The sequence below is a fragment of the Passer montanus genome, unplaced genomic scaffold, assembly GCF_014805655.1.
Source record: "Passer montanus isolate IOZ18808 unplaced genomic scaffold, ASM1480565v1 scaffold98, whole genome shotgun sequence".
NCBI classification, from domain to species: domain Eukaryota; kingdom Metazoa; phylum Chordata; class Aves; order Passeriformes; family Passeridae; genus Passer; species Passer montanus.
In genome coordinates this window covers 1,297,662-1,319,395 of record NW_024375256.1, presented here as the reverse complement: position 1 = coordinate 1,319,395, position 21,734 = coordinate 1,297,662, and the positions used below count along the sequence as shown (strand labels likewise).

At 57.9% G+C, this 21,734-nt stretch overlaps 1 protein-coding gene and 1 long non-coding RNA gene across 4 annotated transcripts in view; one reads left to right on the top strand and one right to left on the bottom strand.

The window, feature by feature from the left end:
- The window catches only part of ACSF3 (acyl-CoA synthetase family member 3), a 50,944-nt gene extending 32,710 nt beyond the window's left edge, over positions 1-18,234 (top strand). For both annotated transcript variants that reach the window (XM_039696459.1, XM_039696458.1), the window contains 4 exons: positions 87-213; positions 15,634-15,768; positions 16,225-16,336; positions 17,675-18,234. In XM_039696459.1, the coding sequence (XP_039552393.1) occupies positions 87-213; positions 15,634-15,768; positions 16,225-16,336; positions 17,675-17,792 (492 nt within the window). In that variant the 3' untranslated portion in view covers positions 17,793-18,234. The remainder of the gene's footprint in view (positions 1-86; positions 214-15,633; positions 15,769-16,224; positions 16,337-17,674) is intronic.
- On the bottom strand, positions 1,202-15,610 carry LOC120496218. 2 transcript variants are annotated; one of them, XR_005626246.1, is made up of 3 exons: positions 9,953-15,610; positions 6,660-8,003; positions 1,202-5,138 (listed from the first exon to the last, which is right to left on the bottom strand). It is a non-coding gene; the product is annotated as an uncharacterized LOC120496218 (long non-coding RNA). The 2 variants fall into 2 exon arrangements; XR_005626247.1 differs by having other exon boundaries at positions 1,202-8,003; positions 9,953-10,068; positions 11,294-15,610.
- Positions 18,235-21,734: the final 3,500 nt, after the last annotated feature.

Below are 21,734 nucleotides of genomic sequence, written 5' to 3'. Positions count from 1 at the left end.
GGAGCCCGTGGTGCGTCACCCTGCACGCTGCCTGCCGTGTGCTGGGCCAGCTGACAGGAGCTGCTCTCACTGTGTGCCTGTCCTAGGTGACCCCGGGCCTGGAGGGACAGGAGGGGGAGCTGCTGGTGAAGGGCCCCTCGGTGTTCCGTGAGTACTGGAACAGACCCAAGGAGACGGCGGATGCCTTCACGGCCGACGGATGGTTCCGGACAGGTACGGGAGCAGCTGCCCCAGCCCTGCTCAGGGACAGGACAGCAGCTCTGGAGGGTGCACAGGGCAGGGACAGCAGCTCTGGAGGGTGCACAGGGCTGGAACTGTGCACGGGGCAGGGACAGCAGCTCTGGGAGGGTGCACGGGGCTGGAACTGTGCACGGGGCAGGGACAGCAGCTCTGGGAGGGTGCACGGGGCTGGAACTGTGCACGGGGCAGGGACAGCAGCTCTGGAGGGTGTACAGGGGTGGAACTGTGCACGGGGCAGGGACAGCAGCTCTGGAGGGTGCCCAGGGCTGGAACTGTGCACGGAGACAGGGACAGCAGCTCTGGGAGGGTGCACGGGGCTGGAGCTGGGGCTGGCAGCTGGAAGTGCAGGCTGGTTGTGCTTCCAGGAAGGGGCTTTGCCTGCTTGGCCATGGTGAGTCACCAAGGGATGGGGGGTGCTTGGGCTCCTTTGCTCCTAAGCATGAAATACCACTGCTTAATGTTTTCCTGGGAATTCAGCTTTGCAGACAGGTGGGACTTGTCTCAATTTACACAGGGACTGTGTCACAGAATCATTAACTACCAACTAGAACCCCCTGAGAGGAGGGTGAGGCCAGGTGGGGGTTGGGCTCTACTTGCAGGCTGCCAGTGATTTGAGGAAATAGCCTCAAGCTGTGCCAGGGGAGGCTCAGGTTGGAATCGGGAGGAATTTCATCATGGGAAGGGTTGTTCCTTGGCAGGGGCTGCCCATGAACATCCCTGGAGGTGTCCAGGGAAGGCCTGGATGTGGCACTCAGTGCTCTGGGATGGGTGACAAGGTGGGGATCAGGACTTGATGACCTTGGAGGTCTTTTCCAGCCTCAGTGGTTCTGGGATTCTCTGATTCCATGATACCCACAGCTCTGATTTCCCCCTTCTCCTCTTTCTGTGTGTTAGCAGTGCTGTGGTGGCAGGAGTCAGGCTGGATTTCTGATGCCTTCTGTGTAACCTGATTTATTGATGGTTCCTGAAGAAGCTGTGATTTATTCTAATTGTTCTCCCGAAGCAGAGCTCACTCTGCCAGCAGTGTCACCACGAGTCCCCAAGCCAGGCAGGCACCCCAGGCTGGGACCAGAGCACCACCAGCCCTCACGTGGGGTGCAGGGCAATCAGCTTTAAAAATTTTTTTAGTCAACACTCCTGATGAATATTTCAGCTGCAAAGGAATAGCGTGCATTAATTATTGCAAAGAGATGTCTTTAGGAGAAAATGATTTTGAAATTCAGTTTAATTTCATTGTAATGCGCCGCAAACAGGAAGGGAGTATGTGTGTTTAATTGGCTCTCGGGGGTAAGGCCGGGAAGATGGCATGCCTTTGTCACAGGCCATTAGTGATACAGACTGCATAATGAGGGACTACAATCAGCTCACAGCTGCCGGCTCCTACGGGGAGAGAATGATATTAAATAGAAATCAGTATAAATTAAACTTAACCCTTTCGGCAGCTGAGCAAAGCTCGGAGCTGGAAACAAGGGAGGGGAGCAGTGGCAGGAGTGGGGGGTTCAGGATGGCTCAGGAGGTGCTTGGACAAGCCCCCCAGCAGTCAGTGACCTCCCTGATGTCCCCCTTGAGCTCCCTTCCCCATCCCTACCCCACTCTGCCTTCCTTCCCTTCCTTCCCTCTCCTGCCTCCTCTCCATCTCTCGGGGATGTCAGGTCAGTGGGACTGGGTTTTTCCCAAGCCTCATTTATCCAGCAGTGCCAGGAGCAATCCCATGGCCCCATCCTCACCCTGCCTGCCCCAGCCTCATCAGCAGCCTCTGGAGATCACTCAGAGATGGCAAATGTCCTGTGGTGGTAAAAAACCCTGGAGGGAATGAAAGGGCTTGTGTCCTGTCGCAGGGATTGGATCTGGAGGCTGAATTATCCCCATTAAGCACAAATTGGTTACTCTGGAGCCAAAACCATACTGGCAGGATCCAACAGAGGTGAATCCAGGCTGTAATTCCCTGTATCTGCCCCTTCCAGGTCATCCAGGTGAGTGTTTTAGAGGTGAGGCAGAATGCCAGCACACGGTGTCCCCAGAACCCCAGCCATGGCTTTCCTGCCTCTGTGCCAGCATTCTGCTCACTGCTGACCCTTGTGGTGTCCCCACCAGTCACCTGCAGGCTGCACGTGGTGGCCAAGTCCCTCAGGGCTGGAGTTTCACAGATTTATGGAGTGGTTTGGATGGGAAGAGACCTTTAAGCTCATCCTGTCCCATTAACAAGGGCACCATCCATTAGACCAGGTTGCTCCAAGCCCTGCCCAAAAAAAGGGGGAAAAAAACCCAGTGACTGATGAATTCAAGATCCTGGCTCTTCTGAGAAGCCTCTGAGCTCCTGGTGGTGCAGAGGGGATGTGCTGTTGCTGCCATCCTCTTTATTCCCTGGGATTTGTGCTGCTGCCTGCCGATCCCTCCATCTCTCATTTCCATCCGAGTGAATTTGATTATTTTTATTGTATTAACGCTGTTGACAGAGCTGCTGAGATCAGAGTCCCCTCCAGCCATTTCCAGGGAGACTGCTGGGTTTCCACCTGCTGTCATACATCCGAGTGGCACCGAGCCCTCGGCTGCCCAGCCGAGCCCAAAGGAAAAATGCCCGTGGGCATCTGGCTGCTGTGCCTGCTGAGCCTGCCCAGCTGTGCCCAGCTGTGCCAGCCTGCCAGGGGAGAGCAGCCTCCAAGCCCTCACGTGCTGCTGAGAGGGGAAAGGAGGGAAGGAAGACATTTTTTAGGATGAGGCCCTGGCGCAGGGTGCCCAGAGAAGCTGTGGATGCCCCTGGATCCCTGGAAGTGTGCAAGGCAAGGTTTTGGAGCAGCCTGGGACAGTGAAAGGTGTCCCTGCCCATGGCAGGGGGTGGCACTGGTCCCTTCCAACCCAAACCATTCCATGATCCTGTGAGCAAAATTTAAGGGACCATTTAAATTAAAATTAAAGGACCCTTTAAAGTCCCTTCCAACCCAAACCATTCCATGATGCTGTGAGCAAAATCAAACCTTGGGAACTGGAGGAAAGCAGCAGAGAAACAGCAGCTTCTGTGGTCATCCTGATGTCCATCCATCCATCCATCCATCCCTGCCAGCCTTGCCATGCCCACACGGGCCAGGCCCTGGCACTGCCAGGCTGTGTTTTCCCTGCCCAGGAGGCAGCAAGTGCCTTTGGAAGCACGAGGAGGGTTTGGGAGCATGGTGGGTGCCCACCGTGGTGCCCAGCACTGCCCCTTGCCCACAGCTCCCTGCCTGCCCAGGGGTTTCTCCAGAGGAATGTGCCAATCCAGCCGTGCTCCCCAGGCAGGCACAGGCCCAAGAGCTCCCTGCTCCCCGAGGGAAGGGCAGCTTCCAGTCACATTTGCCCATAGATCCAGAAAATTAGAATCTGGTGTATTCAGGGAGATTTATTTTCAATTACAGGTTAAGGCTGAGACATGAAATAGCTCCGGGTTTGAAAGTAGTGCATAAATCCTGCAACAAATCCATGTATCCCTGCTCCATATAATAAGATTTTATTGATTGCTATATTGTATCTGTCAGAATAAAACTCTCTTAATGCATGCATCAGGATGGAGAAGATAGAGAGCTTGTTGGGAGTAGAATCTGATTCAAGAATCAATGCACTTTGATTAATATGTCGTTAAGAAAGTAAGAGTTATTTAACTTGTTTGATGCACATTGCAGAATGATGACTCATATCTTTTAAATTTCTTTCTTTGAGCTGCATTTTAAAAAACCCCACAACCTTGGAGCTGTTTTTCACATTGTTAAATCTTGGTTTATCAGTGAATTTTTGCTGAATCCTTTTGCCCAGGTCACAAATGCCCCTGAACCCCATTAGTAATAAATCCTATGGCCCAAAACACTTCTCCTATCCTGTTGTTAAGGCTTTAGAGGGAGAACAGTGTGGACCTGGTGTTTCTTTATTCCTTCTGGATGTTCTGCAGTGAAGGAGGAAGCTCCAGGGAAAACAAAACAAAACAAACAAACAAAAAATGCAACAACAAAAAGTTGTTTTTCCACTGTGATTACAAATCCAAGCACCAAGACAAGCCCTGGCTTAGCTGGGAACATCCCACTCAGCACTGAAGTCCCAGCTTGCTCCAAAAATGGAACATCCAGGGAATGATCCCAGTGACTCTGACTGGTTTCAGTGAGCCCCTGATGTGTCTCTGTCATTTTCAGACTGAGCTCTCCACTCCACAAGTGACACCAGCTGCAGATCCTTGCCATTCCCAGCCCTGGCGGTGCAGATTCCACACAATCATGGAATAGTTTGGGTGAGGAAGGACCTTTCAAGGCCATCAAATCCAACCCATCACGACCAGGAGGGGCTGAGGGAGCTGGGAAGGGGCTCAGCCTGGAGAAAAGGGGGCTCAGGGGGGACCTTGTGGCTCTGCACAGCTCCTGACAGGAGGGGACAGCCAGGGGGGGAAACAAGGAACAGGATGAGACAAAGTGGCCTTAGAGAAGGTTTAGGGTGGAGATGGGGGGAAATTCCTTCATGGAAAGGGCAGTGGTGGAGTCCCCATCCCTGAAAGTGTTGAAAAAACATGGATGTGACACTTGGGGACATGGTCAGGGCTGACCATGGTGGTGCAGGGCTGATGGTTGGACTTGATGATCTTAAAAGATCTTTTCCAGCTGATTCCATGACTCTGTGATTTCCACCCCTTGTGGTGGGAAAGGCAAAGCCTCCTGCAGTTTCCCAGCACAGAGGAATGTGCTGTTTGTAGGAAAGGCCCCGGGCAGGTCATCCTTGGCCAGGCCCAGCTCTTCCCTGCCCTGGGGCTGTGCCCAAGGAGAAGGAGCAGGATGCAGCCCCGGCCCTCTGGCACAGGCTTTTCCCAGTGCCTGGCTGTCCCCAGGGAGCAGCAGGTGTTTCCCTGCCAGGGGAATTGCTCACATCCGTGGGTGGAGCACAGACACCTGAAAGAGAAAATACTTGAGGCTGATCAAGGCAGATTATAAATAGAAATGCATCTAATTAGCATCTTAATCTGCAGGTTTTCTGTTTGTTTGCGGTGGCTTTCCTACTCACAAATCCAGCTAATGCAAATTCTATTTTTAAAGGAATGATTCCCTAATTGTAATGTGCTGAAATGATGAGAGTTACCGGTGGGATCCCACCGGAGGGAGCGGGGGCTCCTGCCTGGAGGAGCTGCTTGTGCAGCCTGCCAGGGACCAGCCTCGGGTGGGGCAGGGTGGCAGAGCTCACCTTCCCACAAATGCCATGGAAGGACACCCCAAAAATGCCAGGTGGACCCCACACACACTGCTGTAGGAAGGAGCAGGAGCAGAAGCCAGCCCCGTGCTGGGCTCCCCTTTTCACCCAGTCCTAATTTAAGAAGTGTTTCTGAAATTGAAACCATAAAGACAGAATATTTTCTGGTATATCAGCCTTTCTCACCCCAGAGGTTTCTTCCACACACACACTCAGAGCACTTTGGAGAGAGAATTCCCTTTTTTGCTTCCTGCTTGGGTATTTATTTCTCCTCCTTGAGGATTCAGTATTTCCAGGTTTGCCTGACTACTGGAAGCCTTGGGGTCACCAGGACATGGGTGAGGTGGAACAAGATGAGCTTTAAGGTCCCTTCCAACCCAAAACATTACGTGATTCCCTGATTCTGTGATTTTATTTCCCTGACTGCTGGTGAAACTGATGTTTTCAGCAGTTCAGAGTGACTTGGGATTTTTGTAGCTGTAAATGAGAGCAGCTTTTGGCACAGGATTTGTTTACTCTCTAAAGCTCTGCTCTCGTCGTATCAAACATCTTGGATGCCAATCCTTTCCTTCTTTGAGAACCTCTGCTGCACTGAGGCTCCTTTCCAGAGGCATGGAGCAATTGCTCCCCAGCTGAGAGTCAGTGGGAACAGCAGGCACCTGCAGCTCCAAAATCTGGGCTCTTCCCTTTTGTTCTGTGTCTGCTCTTAGCCCTGGAGCTCTGCTGCAGCAGTGCTGCTCTCACAGCCTGGAGGGAGAGCTGGAACCAGCCCCTGACTGCTGGCACTCATTCTTCCCATCCCATCCCATTCAATTCCATGCCATTTCAGGGATTTAGGAAGGAATCCTTCTGTGAGGGTGGGCAGGCCCTGGCACAGGTGCCCAGAGCAGCTGTGCTGCCCCTGCATCCCTGGAAGTGTCCAAGGCCAGGCCCCAGGACACTGCATGGAAAAGAAGAGGTCATTCTGCCTTTTGCCAAGGTTTGATTGTCCCTCAGTGGCTGCAGGGAGCAGAGGGATCTGCTCTAATATTTTTATTATTACCATTATTATTTTTTGTTACCACACTCTCCAAAGCTCCACCAGCACATGCAGCCACACCTTGGAGCACTGACTTATTCATTACTCTTGGAGTTTTCTTTTTTGTCTCATTGTCTGCAGGGATTTCCATAAATATTTAAATGCTAATGTGGAAAAAAGAAAAAAAGTGTTTTTCATTTTTACTCACCCATTTTCTTTTCTGGCTGATCCTCTGGGCAAACCCATCTGCAGTAATTCAGGCTGGAGGAGTGGGGGGGTCCCTGCTCAGCCTGCTTGTGTCATATCAGTCACCCATGGGTTCCTGCTAGTGAGGACTGAGCCTCCAAACTCTTGGCTGCCTGGTTGGCAGGAACCTTCCAGGTCTGCCTGGTTTATGCACTGCTTTCCCTTGGAGCAGGACGTGCAGCCTGGGGAGTGTTCATCTGCTCTTGTCCTTCAGTTCTGAGGGCTTGGAGAGGCTCCTGGTCATGCTGGGCTGAAGAAATGAGATCAAAATGAGGAGCAGCACCTCTGCTGCCAGGACAGGCAGGATCTGAGGCTCTGCCAGGCCTTGCCAAGGCTGACTTTCCATTTGGTGCTGTCCTCTCCTGGCTGGATGCCCAGGGCTTGGCTGGCACAGGCTGTGTCAGGGTGTCCAGTGCCAGCCCAGGCCAAGGCTGGAGCAGGGACCATCTGCAGCAGCCCCTGGGGCCCCAGAACAACAGGACAGCCATGGCTCTTTGTGTCTGCTAGCCAAACCTGCTGCCCAGTGGGATGTGGTGGGAGGTCTGGCTGGCAGGGGATGGGAGAGAGAGGGGTTGGAGAAAGGATCTGAGAGGGATGGGTTGGAGAAAGGATCTGAGAGGGATGGGGTGGAGAAAGGATGCAGTGGATGGTGTTTTCCCTGCCCCAGGGGGATCCTGAGTGCAGAAACAGTGCAGTGGGACAGTGATACCTGCCTTCTTCCCTGTGTTCAGAGAAGGAGAAAAAATCCTTTTGGGTGCAGGGGAAGGTCTGTGTGGTGGAATGAGCCCAGCCACAGGAGCCAGAACAGGGTTGTGGAGGGGGAATGTGGGTGGTGAAGGAAATAGGATGTGCAGACAAGCCAGGAGGGTCAGTGGGCATCACCCTGACTTCTCACCCTGCTGAGAGGAGCCTGTAGAAAATACATGTGTGAGGGGAAGGAATCTGCTAGATCAGCTGAGACAAGGGGAGCTGCACTCCAGGCAGGTGCCCAAGTCCCTCTGTGCCCTGGCTGGGAGCAGGGTGGGCAGAGCTCAGCTCAGGCTTGTCCTACCTGCTCCTTTGCCCTGCCAGGTCCCCGAGCTGCTGCCAGCACTCCTGGCACTGCTCCATGTCCCACGCAGCCACACAGCGTGGGGAGGAGAGCCTTGTTAGCACAGCTCTTTGTGAGATGCCCTTGAGTGATTTATTTTTTCTCCAGGTGTAAATGCCAGGGGAGGCTGTTCCAGTGCTTCCCATTCTTTCATCTCGGCAGGGTTTTGCCCTTTCTCCCAGCGTGGCTCTGACAGCAGGCTCAGTGCTGCTGCCTCTGGAATACAAAGTTCCCTGTTAGAGAGCATGACAGGAATTCATTCCAGGCTGGGCCTATTTTTTTTATATTTTTTTTATTTATTTCTGATTTTCTTTTTTCCTCATGCTGGCTGCTCCAGGAGTCTCTGGAGAAGTTTTGAGAGTGGGAAGCCCATTGTTTAACCCCTTTCTTCTGGGAGCAGGCAGCCTGAAGATGACCCAATGCCTTTCCCAGATCAATCATGGAATATCCTCAGCTGGAAGGGATGCATTAAGATCATCAAAGTACAAATCCTGGCCCTGCACAGACACCCCAACAATCCCAGCCTGTGCCTGAGAGCATTGTCCAAACTCCTGGAGCTCTGGCAGCTTTGGGGCTGTGCCCATTCCCTGGGGAGCCTGGGCAGTGCCAGCACCCTCAGGCAGGGACCCCTTCCACCATCCCAGGCTGCTCCCAGCCCTGGCCAGCCTGGCCTTGGACATTTCCAGGGATCCAGGGACAGCCACAGCTGCTCTGGGCACCTGTGCCAGGGCCTGCCCATCCTCACAGGAAGGATTTCTCCCTGGTATCCCATCTAAGCCTGCCATCTTTCAGTTTAAAGCCATTCCCTGTGTTCTGTCCCTCCATGCCTTGTCCCAGTCCCTCACCAGCTCTCCTGGAGCTCCTTCAGGCTCTGGAAGGGCTCTGAGCTCTCCCTGGAGCCTTCTCCTCTCCAGGTGAGCCCCCCCAGCTCTGCCAGCCTGGCTCCAGCCCTGGAGCAGCGCCGTGGTCCCCTCTGGGCTCTGTGCAGCATCTCCCCCTCCGTGCACTGCGGAGGGCAGGTGGGCCCTGCCTGGGGAGAGCAGCTCCACGCTGAGCTCACCTGCCTGTTCCCCCTCAGGGACAGATCTGGGGCTGCAGCTGCTGAGCCTCTCTCCTCCCAGGCCCCGGGCCCTGCTGGAGGATCTTGGCAGCAGATTGGAGCTGTGCTGCCAGCCAGGGCTGCCCGTGCCAGGGTAGCAGCTGGGCCCAGCAGCGCGGTGCCCGCCCTTCTCCCGGTGCCCTGGCTCTGCTGGGCAGGGCAGGGACACCAGGAAAGGTGTTCTGCACCCAGGGAGTGACTGGGAGCTGCTGGGGAGAGGGTTTCCTCGTGAGTAATTGCTGTGGATTAATATACATGTGGTTTTCTGAGGAAGTTTCAAACTCTCCCCCTCAGGAGCTGGTGGTGCTTTATTAACAATCGTGGGCTGTCCAAACCCAGCGTGCTCTGCAGAGGGAGCTCAGCAGCCCCAGTGCTCCTGCACAGGGCCTCCTGTGAGCCATTTGCTGGTCCAGGTGGCCTGGTGAGGGTACAGGGACTCGAGTGTCCCCTAGGAGTCACCCAGGGTTGTGACACGCTGCAAAGGGAGCAGAGAGTTGGACTCTGGAGCCGCAGGTGTCACCCCATGGTCTGAGCAGGGTGGGAAAGGTGGGGAAAAGCAGGAACTGCTGATTTCAGCTGTGTTGGGATTAAAGGAGCTGCTGGGAATGCAGCCTGCTTCCAGGGAATGGGAGTGCTGAAGGGCTGGGGTGGATGGGGATGACTGGGGAGAGGAGACCCAGTATTTCCCAAGTCTAATTAATGTTAATTAGCTACAATTAGTGCTTGTGACCTCTGTTGGCAGCCAAGATGGCTGACAGCAGGGACACACATTCCTCACTTCCACGCAATAAATCAAGCTAAAGGTGCTCAGTTATTTAGCCTATCATTTAGCATTTCATTAAAGAGATCTGTGCACATACATCAGCAGCCTCGAGCCCTGCAGGAGCAGGGAGGGCTCCCATCAATCCCAGCAGTGCCACAGAGGCTCTGCATCTCTGAGCTGCTCCTTCCCCGGCATCTCTCAGGTGCTGGGAACTCACCCAAGGCCAGGATTCCAGCAGAGGGTGACTCACAGGGAGCGTGCTGCTGCTCCTGCAGGGAGATGTGGCTTGGAGGGAGGTCTCACCTGGAGGATGAGGGGGAATTCCTGAGCTGGGGACAGCCTGGAAGGTCCCTGCTGGAGGCAGGATGTTGCTTCAGCTGGGTGCCACTTTGCCACGGTGTCTTCTGCCATCTCTTCTCCTAGGGAGCAAGCAACAGGACAAGAGTGAGCAGCTTTCCCTGATACCTAACAGCCTTAGGGGAGCTTTCCTCATGGGAAGGGCTGCCCAGGGCAGCAGTGGAGTCTCCATCCCTGCAGGGATTTAAAACCATGAGGATGTGACACTTGGGGACACGGGTTAGTGGAATAGACAGTCTTAAGGGCCTTTTTTAAGCAAAATAATTCCATGCTTCTCCTAAAGCCAGCAGCATTCCCATGGCACGCTTGGAGGAGGCCTCTGCCTCTTGCTGCTGCAGGTTTGTGGCTGGGCTGCCCGTGCAGCCCCATGCCCTCCCTCTCCCAGGGCTCCATAAATAAGTGCCCCAGCCCAGGCTGGCACGCTGTATCAATCTTGTTTAATAGCCTGGAAAGCTCCTTGCACGGCGGCAGGTCGGGGCAGCGCCGGGGTGATGGATTGCACCTTCCCAGAGCCGAGCGCCGCTGATATACGATGAAATATTTATGATTTATTCCAGCTAATAAACTGGAGTGAAGTGTGTGATGTATGTGAGCAGATGGGGGATCTGTGCGTGCAGTTCTGTGGTGTGGGGGGAGGGAAAGGTGGATGTGTGTGACGGAGAGGCAGCGCTTGGCTGCCCATCCCACGGCCCGGCCACAGAGGGGATGGATTAGCCAATTCCTATAAAAAGCCTTTAGCACTTGCCTTATAATCATTTATCCTCCCCACGTGGCCTTTCTCCAGCACGGGAGCCTCTGGGAATGGGAACAAACCATTTCTTTTTGTACTTGGGAGCTTGTGCCCAGAGGGGTGGGAAGAGAGGCAGAGTGACCACAGGAATGTCACTGCTGTGCCACACTCAGCAGCTTCCCAGCCCCACTGTGTCAGTGTTACCTGCAAAAAAATCCTTCCTGTGGCTTTAGGAGAGGGGTGAAACACTAAAGTGCCCTGGAAAGAGCAGGGAAACTTGAAAGCACATGAGAGGTGTGACAGGCACATGGAGCTTGTGGCTGCAGGGGGATTCCAAGGCCTGAAGGAGCATTCCCATGCTGTGCTGCTGGAGCTGATCTGCAGGCAGGAAAACTGTGCAGAAAGGAGGGTGATGGAGGAGGACCTTCCTGCCAGGTGGGGCCCCACAGCTGCCTCTGAGTGGTCAGGGGGACCATCACAAGCCCTGGCTGAGCCCCTGTGTGTCCCCATCCACTGTGGGTGCTGGCCTTGGAGACTTGCTCCTGCAAAATCCTCACCTGGCAAAGGGGGTTTGAGCTCCCAGAGGTGAGGATCAGCATCAGGGCTCAGGCTCTTCATCACCTGCCTGGCTGTTGGACCAATCCTACCTGGAGAATAAATCATAATCCTGATCAGTGAGGTGTGTCTGCCAGAGGGTGAGCTCTGCCTCAGCCTGATGGACCAGCAGCATCCACAGTGATTCCAGGGAAGTGGGAGGCAGGTAGGAGTTAATGCCAGGGTAGAGCAAGGATGCAGAAGCTCGTGCCCACTGCTCCTGGTGTGTGAGGCCACTCCTCATCCCTGTCCTGGCAGCTGTTCCCTTTCTGCCTGAGTAGCCTCTGGATCAGTGTGCTTGGAGATCCTCTGCTGAAAGGCACCAGAGAAGGGCAAAGACTGATTATTCCCACTGCCTCCCTGCAAGCTGCACGGGCTTTTCCAGCTGGGAGCTTGCTGCTCCCCCTGACACGCTCACTTGGTGAGAGCAGCAATTCCAGAGGAATGCAGGAGGGCGGGTGCTCTGCTCCTGCTCTTCCCTCTGGAAATGAGGGATCCTCACTGCAGGAGAGCAGCTGGCAGCAGGGAATTCCTCCTGGAGTTTGGAAACAAAACCATAAAGGCTCCCAAAGGAGCAAGGTGCACTGTGTGGTCTGAAGGAGCTCTGCTGACTGTCCCCAGAGGAGCTCTTCTGTCCTGCAGGTGGGTGTCACCTGGAGGAGTGGCTGTGAGGCATTCCTGCTCTCTGTCCCCACTCTGGGCTGGGCCCTGCGTGCAGCATTTGAAAGCCAAGAGTTTGCAAAAATCAGGAGTGATTCATTAACAGCAAAAAGGTCTAATTAATATTTGACAGTGCTCCAAGCACATCCTGCTGCTGGCAGGGAAGGGCCCCCCAGCATCCCCAGCCCCTGGAGCTCCTGGCTGGAGATTCACTGCCTCCAGAGCAGGAGGCTGAAATCATCAGCAAAATCATTTGCCTTTCAAAGGGGACATTTGCTGCTTCTTGGTATTTTCTGCTGTGCAGCACTTGGTGTGCTGGAGCTGTGGCAGGCATGGGGGGACGTCACAGCTGCAAGGAGCCAAATCCCCTGGGAATGATGCTCGTGGAGCAGGCTCTGCTGGTGGCACTGGGCTGTGGGGCTTTGCTTCCCAACCTGGCAGTGCCCATCCTCGGATGGGAGAACACCCAGGACACAGCCAAGCCAGAAATGTCCCTGCTCTCAGATCAGCTGTGTCAGGACAAAAAGATTTCACTGACCTTCCCCTTCCAAGTGGATACTCTTCTGTGCACCACACTCAAAGGGTAATATCTGCCCTGCCTAAACAGACTTTTTCACTCTCCTGGACTCTGGTGACACACTTGAAATCTCCTGGGAAGCTCTGCCAGGTCCCCTCTGGAGCTCTGAGCTCCAAGAGTGGGTGCACAGCCCGTGGGTGGGCAGGCAGCTGCCAGGAGTGCCCTGTGACAGCTCCAGACCAGCCTGGCACCGCCTGCTCCCGGCTCGCACGTCCCAGCGCTGTCACTGCCACCAAGCTGGTGACACCTGTAACCAAACAGCCTCCCAGGCTCCCGAGTGACACCTGTCCCCAGAGCGGGGATGGGTGCCTGGGGTGGGCTCCTCCTGGGGGCAGCTCCGGGTGCTGACCTCTCCTCCTCACCTGTGGGCAGGGTTGAAATCTTGGACTCAGAGCCCCAGTGTGAGACCAGCACTATCCCTGTGTGTCCAGCAGGTCCCAGAACATTCCTGACCCTCTATCTAGACCAGGCTGAAGTCACCTGATTTACCTAAAAAGTCACTTTTTATGCATACTTCAGCTTAGAGCTCCTAAGCCACTCAGTGTTTGATTTCTCGAGCCAAAGCATTCCCTGGGTCAATACTTGGTTGTACCTTTGATGTGGGAACTGTGCTGTGTTTGCCAGGAACAAACTGCCCTGTGGCTGAGGGTGTTGACACAGGTGAGGATTTGATCCTGCAGCTCAGCTTGAGGAGCAAAGGGGCTCTTGTTCTCCTCATCCTGGGAAGCAGCTCCAGCAGCCACAAGGTCTCAGCACTCAGTGAAGGAGGTGCTCAAACTACAGCAGAGTCCCAAGGGCCCTTTTGTGTTTGCAGTGAGGATTTTGCAGCATGAGGAACCTCATGGCAGAATTCTCCACAGTTTGAGTTGGGAGATGCTGGTCTCCATTGCCCGTGTGTCCTTCTGCATCTCGCTGGGATGGGTGGTGAGGGCTGGGATCAGGTTATCCAGAGAAGCTGTGGCTGCTCCTGGATCCCTGGCAGTGTCCCAGGCCAGGCTGGATGGGGCTTGGAGCACCTGCGCCAGTGGAAGGTGTCCCTGCCATGGCAGGGCTGGAACAAGATGAGTTTTAAAGTCCTTCCAACCCAAACCTTTCCCTAATTCCATGTTTTTAGCTGGATAAATATATCTATAACCGCCTGTAACTCCAGCAAAGGGCAGCCCCCGCCGGCGCAGAGCCTGCTCAATATGCAGCTCAGCAGAGCCTTTAACATTTCACAGAACAGATGCCCACTGAGCATCTTGAAACAAATCCAAAGGTAGCAGTGACGGCTGCTGTCAGGGAGGCAACAATCCCACGGCCCCGAGGTGCTGCTGCCACGGTCTGTGTGGTGACAGGAGCTGGGTGCCATGGCCCAGGTGGGCAGAGGAGGTGGGGTGTCAGAGACCCTCATTCAGCAGCCAAAATTCCTTTTCTGGTTGAGCTAGCTGAGCACAGGGAATGCTGGTTGTGGTTCTGAGCTGCATCCTGCTGGATGGAGCAGCTGGGATGGATGGGCACAGCACCAGCAGCTGCCCACAGGGTTCATGGGGCAAGGACTCACCTGTGACCCCAGGAGGACAGGCACTGGTGGTTCATGGGGCAAGGACTCACCTGTGACCCCAGGAGGACAGGCACTGATGGTTCATGGGGCAAGGACTCACCTGTGACCCCCAGGAGGACAGGCACAGTCCTGCTGTGTCTCTCAGGGCAGCACCAGTTTGGAAGTGACACTCAGCACTGCTGGGGACAGTCGTTGAGCAAATTCAGCATCCTTTTAACTGGTCTGGGAATTCCCTGCTGGCTTGGGAAGCAGGGCATGCTGGCTGTGCACAGGCTGCCTGATGTGCTGGCTGGCAGCAGATGGTGCAGGGCACAGGGTGACGGGGCTGTCCTCGGTGGATGGCATCCCCCAGAGCACTGCGGGCTGTCAGCGTGGCAAGTGACAGCCAGGGCCTGCTGCTGGAGGGGAGATGGCAAGGAGGAGACGGGGGGAATTACAGAGCTGGTCCCAGGAGCTCACAACAGTCACAACAATAACGTGACAGGTCCCCTCCCTGTGCCGTGCTGCCAGTGGAATGGAGGGATCCGTGTGGGAAGCAGAGCTGGCAGGGATCATTCACCCCAAAGAATGCCATGGGAACTGTGTGCCACTGAACCAGGCTGAATTCCCTCTCCTCTCCCCATCTTCTCTGTGTGAATAAGCAGCTCCTGCTCCTGGCTCTCCCAGTGCCACCGATTAATTAATGTCCCCTGTCCCCGTGTGTGTCAGTCACACACCACAGGATCAGGGTGCAGAAGGCAGTTCATCACAGCAGCCACGGCTTCCTCCCCACTCCAAGCAGCCAAACACCCAGAGAGCCCCAGTCTCCAACTTTCCCCAACTTCAGAATATTCCAGACAGCCTTCAGCATCCACAGAGTGCCAAGGGGCAGGCAGATACAGGAACAATTAATCATTCCCTGGCTGAGCTGAGCTGCTCAGGATTTTGGCAGGTGCCAGCTGAGCAGGGACACAGCTCTTGTGGGGAGCAGCCTGGATTTTCAGGACTGATTCTGATGCTTCCTTGCCCTGACAGCAAATCTCTGGGCCTTTGCTGCACCGAAGTGCCAGAGGTGAGCTGGAAATGGGGTGTGAAAACTGCATCACTGCTGGCACATCCTGTGGTACCTGGGCTGGGCTGACATGGATCACACCTGTGGGAAGGACAGGTTGGACCAAACATCTTGCTCAGGACAGGCTCATTTTCCCATTGTCATTCCCCACCTTTTTATTTTTTTTTCTTTTGTGGAATCACAGAATGGTTTCGCTTGGAAGGACCTTAAAGCTCATCTCATTCCCCCTTCCACTATCCCAGGGTGCTCCAAGCCCTGTCCAGCCTGGCCTGGGACACTTCCAGGGGTGCAGGGGCAGCCACAGCTCTGTGGGCACCCCCTGTGAGGGTGGCAGGGCAGGATTCCCTCCCAGTCTCCATCCCAATGGTGGGAACCATTCCCCCTTGCAGCACCAGCACAGTGCCACCTCCACGTGCCAGGAAAGGCAGAGGGGACAAGGGAGCAGCCTCTGAGGGAGCTCTTTGTTCTGCAGGAGACACAGCAGCCTACAAGGATGGAGTGTACTGGATCAAGGGCCGCACCTCCGTGGACATCATCAAGAACGGGGGGTTCAAAGTCAGCGCGCTGGAGGTGGAGCGGCAGCTCCTCGCACACCCCCACATCACAGGTCTGTGCTGCCCCTGCTCCCTGCCCAGAGGGGACAGGGACACTGCTCTGGGGACAGCCCCAGCAGGTGCCCGCAGCTCCCTGCCACAGGGGGATGTTTAAACCCCACAGCTCTGCTCTCCCAGAGCCGAGTCAGCAGCAGCTCCTGTCTGATCTGGGGAATGAGGCTGCAATTAGATCTGCCCTGCCCTTGTGCACGACCCTGTGCAAGGGGTCAGAAGTGGTGCCCCCAGCTGCACACCACTCTGTACATCATCTTCCTCCCCCTTGACTCCAGCTCCTCAGGCCGTGGAGCTCCCTGCCTTTTCCACGGTGAAAAGCTCTGTTCTCACGCCAGCACACAACTCCAGTGTTCTGCTGACATCCCCTGGCATTTCCCTCCTCACTCCCGAGCCCCGCTGCGCCCAGCTGGCCCCAGGAGCTGCTGGGGGGCTCAGGGTGGCTGCTGTCCCTGCAGACGTGGCGGTGATCGGGCCCCCGGACGCCGTGTGGGGGCAGCGGGTCAGCGCCGTGGTCAAGCTGCGCCGGGGGGAGATGCTCTCCGTCAGGGACCTCAAGGACTGGGCCAGGTAAAACCCCACAGCAGGCTCACAGCCAGCAGTGGCCTCAGCTGACACGGCTAGGATCACAGAGCCATGGAAGGGTTTAGGTGGGAAGGGATCTTAAAGCTCATCCAGTGCCACCCCTGCCATGGCAGGGACACCTTCCACTGTGCCAGGGTGCTCCATCCCTGTCCAGCCTGGCCTTGGCACTGCCAGGGATCCAGGGGCAGCCACAGCTGCTCTGGGCACCCTGTGCCAGGACCTCTGCACACTCCCAGGAAAGAATTCCTTCCCAGTATCCCATCCATCCCTGCCCTTGGGCAGTTTAAAGCCATTCCCCCTCATCCAAGCAGCCTATAAAAAAGTTCTCATCAAAAGTCTCTTTTCCCATCTGACCAATCCCACCTCTCCCAGCTCCTCCTCACAGGAGAGATGCTCACTATGCCTCAGGTGGCTGCTCATCCCTGAATCTCCCGCTGGGGACATTGGTGACCCAGCCCCAGGAGTTCCCTTCATCCCCCAGGCTGCTCTGGGGGTCCCTGGTGCCAGGCAGGGGGCTCTGCCCAGCCCCCCCGTGCCCCCCTCCCAGAGTGCTCCCTGCAGTCTCTCCCGTCGCTGTCCCCAGCTGTGTGACAGGGACGTGGCTCTTGTCCCCTTGAGCCCCGCGGGGTCCGGCTGCGCTCCCTGCCCGGCGCCGCCCCCGCCCTGTCTCTCCCCGTTATTTTTTCTGTCACTTAGGCTCACGGGGCCTGTTCTCGCACTCCCTGGCAGGAGACACATGTCCCTCTTCAGAGTGATTCATTCTGCGGCTCTCTCCTTCCCGGTGCTTCCCGGCGACAGGCGCATCCCGAGCCAGCTCCATATGGCCGGGCGCTGGTGGCGGCGGGGGGAGCGGCCGGGGGCTCGGGGGCTGGCAGACCTGGCATCCCGCAGTGGAGCCGGTGCCAGGCGCTGCCGGAGCCGGGCACGGCCCCGGCCCGGTGACACACGGGCAGCAGAAGGCAGCAGAGCCCCACAGAGCCGGGGATGGAGCCCGGGGCTGCAGCCACACACACACCCCGGAGGTCACTCACCTCGCCTGCGGCCCCGCGGGGGCTGGCACCAGGGGCACGGGGGCCCTGCACCGCTGAGTGCTGTCCCTGCCCTGGGGACAGTCACCAATCCAGCCGAGGAGTCCCCAGGAGTGAGCTGCTGCCTGCAGAGACAACCTGGGAGCAAACATCCCACCACACCTCCGGGGGATTGAGCTTAAATGGGCTCCTGGGGGGTGGGAGGGGTCCCAGGTGGGGCTGCTTGGGCCGTGGGTGGGCCCGGGCAGGCTCAGCTGGTCCTGCCCAGCTGTGACAGCTCGGTGTGGTGTTGCAGGGACACCATGGCTCCCTATGCCATCCCGACAGAGCTGATCGTGGTGGAGGAGATCCCGCGCAACCAGATGGGCAAAGTCAACAAGAAGGAGCTCCTGAAGCGCTTCTACCCAGCCTAGTGCCCCCCGGGGGGCTTGGCCCTGATCCACGGCCCTTCTGCCCCTGAGGAGGAGCCAAGGGATCATCCCTGGCAGCTCGGGGCTCACTGCAGCCTCGTCCTTGGGTAATGCCCAGTAAAAGCAGGATTTGTGCTGCCTGGCTGAGCTGAGCCAGAGCTGCAGAGTCAGGCTCTCCTTGTGGGGAGCCCTTCCCCGGAATCACAGAATCACAGAATGGTTTGGGTTGGAAGGGACCTTAAAGTCCATCCAGTGCCACCCCCTGCCTTAGGCAGGGACAGCTCCCACTACCCCAGGGTGCTCCAAGCCCTGTCCAGCCTGGCCTTGGATGCTTCCAGGGATGGGGCAGCCACAGCTGCTCTGGGCACCTGTGCTAGGACCTCTCCAGCCTCACAGGAATGATTTCCCAGCAGAAATAAAGAATAAATCCAAAATCACACATAAATACTGACTGTATTATCTGCCCCCACCAAGTGATCCCAGGGCACTTGGGATCAATCCCACCTTTCTCATGGAAGTTTGTCCTGCTTGACTCCACCCGTGAGCTGCCAGCCCCAGGGGTGGGTGATGCCAGTGGGGACAGCAGCCCCCAGCCCGTGGGTCCATCTGCTCTGGTCCTGTCCAGTGCTGAGGCAGCTCCAGCATTCCAGCAGCTGCTGGGAGCACCAGGGAGGGCAGGAGGAACAAGGAGCACCAGTAATTACAGGGATTCCTTTGTTAGGGCCACCAGAGCCCCAAAAATCTGGGAGGACATGGAAAGGACATGGAGGGGACCATGGCAGGCACATGGTGCTGGGGAGAGTGGGCAGGGAGGGGCTGGAAAAAGGGGAGGGGGTGTGGATGGGGAGAGGCTTTCTCCAGCCCACCTGCACAGGGCTCTGGCCACAGCCCCTCTGTCCATCCCAACACCCTGCCCACACTGGCATCTCCTGCACTGCTGTACTTCAGGCTCAAAAGGACCTGAGGTGGGGACACGAGGGGCACGCAGAGCCAGCCCTCACTGTGCCACAGGCAGGCCCAGGGACACACACAGTGTGCAGCCCAGCACCAGGGAGGGCCGGACCATCCTTTGTTAAAACATCAACGATGCAGTAAATTTCTTAACTTACCAAATAGATCAATATCAAATTATCATGTCTCGCATTCATAACTCTTAAGCAAGCAACAATGGAGAGAGACAAGGTCACTGGAGAATAAATAGCAGCGAAAGCTCTTAATGATCTATCATTCTCGACAAGCCCGGGCACCCCGCACCAGCCCGGTGACAAGATCATTAATAAAGCTCCGCAGGAGCGCTATCGATTGCCTTGATGGATGATCACAGGTAGCAAATACTGTAAAACACCTGGCTGTCACACACAGTGAGTAGCTGGACTCACACCTCGGCGCAGGGACCGGCCCGGGGCTCTGCTGGGTTTGCTCCTCGGGGATTCCCGCAGGGAGGGGGGCAGGGGTGACCCCAGTTTGGGGCTGCCATCTGTGCTGGACCCTCCTGCTCCCAGCTGCACTCCCACACTGCTGTTCGTCCCTGTGGGTGGGGCCTGTTAATTAAAAGCGTCATTAAGGCACGTGGGCATAGTGTGGGATTGAGCTGGATGGAGATGGGGTGACCCAGTGCCACTGGGTGAACCTGGAGCCCTCCAGGAACACCAGCCCTGGGTGACCCAGTGCCACTGGGTGAACCTGGAGCCCTCCAGGAACACCAGCACGGCCAGGACGCTGGTGATGGATGAGGGTCCCGAGGCCGGGGGCTCTGCTCCCCCCTCGCTGCGTCCCTCAGGGTGCAGGGGGGCTCTGTGTGTCCCCCCAGCTCCAGGCACTTCCCGTGCAGCCACATCGGCATTGACGGTGGGATCATATGTACACAACCATTCAATTACCCCGTAATGGCTGCAGGCGATTAAGCCATCAATCTCCTTCATTAGAGCCTGCCAGGCCCGGCCCAGCATCGCCCAGTGAAACCATTAAACAACAACAGCCACCACCCAAAGCAGCAGCTTTAATGCATTGACCACAACCTCAGCCTGTGACAGTGCTGGGGTGTCCCCCAGCTGGGGACCCACTCACCCCGAGGGGGCATTGCCCTGCTAGGGCACCCCCGGGGAGCTGGGGGCTGCCCACCCCTCTGTGCCCCCCCAGCTGGGCACGCCAGGACCTGCTCTAGCACTTTATAGCTGACATTATCTTTTATTGCCGCATAAAATCCAAGCTCCGGTGGCTTTATGGGGCTGCGCCGGCCTGTGGCACCCCTGCACTCCCAGCTGCTCCCTCTGCCCCGCTGGGCACTGCCCTGACCCCCCCCAGGCGCTGCACGGGGGTCCCAGCTGGTCCCAGGGCACCACACGTCAGGGACATGGCCGGTGCCACACGGGGGTCGTGGCAGGGCCAGCTGCACCCACACTGGAGACGGGATTGTCCCAGCACACACAGTGGGGTCCCACTGCTCCCAGCAGCGGTGACACCCGCACTGCTGGCCGGGTCACGGGGGGTCAGTGGGGGGAACCCTCCAAAATGGGGTGACCCAGCGCCCAGAGCACTCCTGGGCTGGTCCTGCACTTGCGGGACCCCAAATCCGGGAGCCCCGCTCTGCAGGGGCGGGGGTGGCAGTGCAGGGACAGCAGGGCCGGGGGTCCCTGCGTGCTGCAGCCGCGGCCGTGCCACCGGGGCTGGCGCCCTGTCAGAGCCTGTCACGTCTGCCAGCCCGCGCCGCCGTGCCGGTGGCAGCGAACATCTGCTCGGCACGGCACGGCACGGCACGGCACGGCACTGCACGGCACGGCACGGCACGGCACGGCACGGCCAGCCGCCGGGACCCCCGGCCAGCCCCGCCGGGCCGCTCCTCGCCGTGACACCGATGCGGAGTGACAGGGCGGCGGGGAGGACACATGGGAGCGGACAGACAGACAGACAGACAGACGGGCAAGAGAGCGCCCGCTGTCCCCGCCCGGCCCGGCCGCGCCGCGGGTCAGCCGTGCCCGCCCTCACCCGCTCACGACACGGCCTTGGGGACAGCGACAGCCCCGCCACCTCCGCCCGGCTCCTGGGCACGGCCGGGAGCATCCTGCACCCCTCCTCCTGTGTCCCTTTCCCCACGCCTTGTCCCCGTGCCGGTGACCGCACCGAGGGCACCCAGGGCATTTATTCCCAGGGCAGGGACAAAGCCGGGCGGGGGTCCCGCCGAGCAGGGACGAGGTGGTGCCACCGGTGTCACCGGCACATTTCCACTGCCTCGCCAAGCCCGGGACTCGGTTTCCCGGGAGGGCAAGAACTCCTCGACCCCTTCGCCCTGCGCGGGGGTCGTGGGTCTCCATCCCGGGGACCCCCGGGACCGCGAGCGGGCGGGCGGGGGCCGCTCCCGGGCTGCGAGGCGGCCGGGCCGGGCCCGGTGGCCGGGACGATGCTGCCACCTGGTGCCACGGCACGGCGGCGGCGCCGGGACCGGCACCGGGGGAAACACCGGGACCGGGGGGTCGGGGGGCAGCGCCGGGACAGGCAGCGGGGCCCGAGAGCCTTGTCGGGACCCCCGGAGCGGCTCCCGGTGGGAACCCGCCGGCCCGGGAGACGCGAGCGCTGCCCGTCCCTCTCCCGACTCCGCACTGGGACGGGCCCCGACGCCAACACAGATGGCACCGGCACCGGGAACGGCCGGGGACAGACGGGCGGGCTCGCCCCCACGGGAGGCGCGGCCGAGCGGGGCGAGAAGAACCGGTCCCGGTCCCTCTCCCTGCCCTGATCCCGGTCCCGGTCCAGGCCCCTGTCCCAGTGTCGCTGTCGGAGCCTGTCCCTGTGGCGGTCCCGGTGCCGGTGCCGGTGCTTGTCCCGGTGCCGGAGCAGGCGGGGGGCTGCGGGCCCGGCTCCCCCCGTCCCGCCCGCCCCGTCGCGGCATCCCCGGAGCGCGCCCGGCGGCAGCTGCCGCGTTCCGCCCGCCCTGCCCGGCCCCCGGCT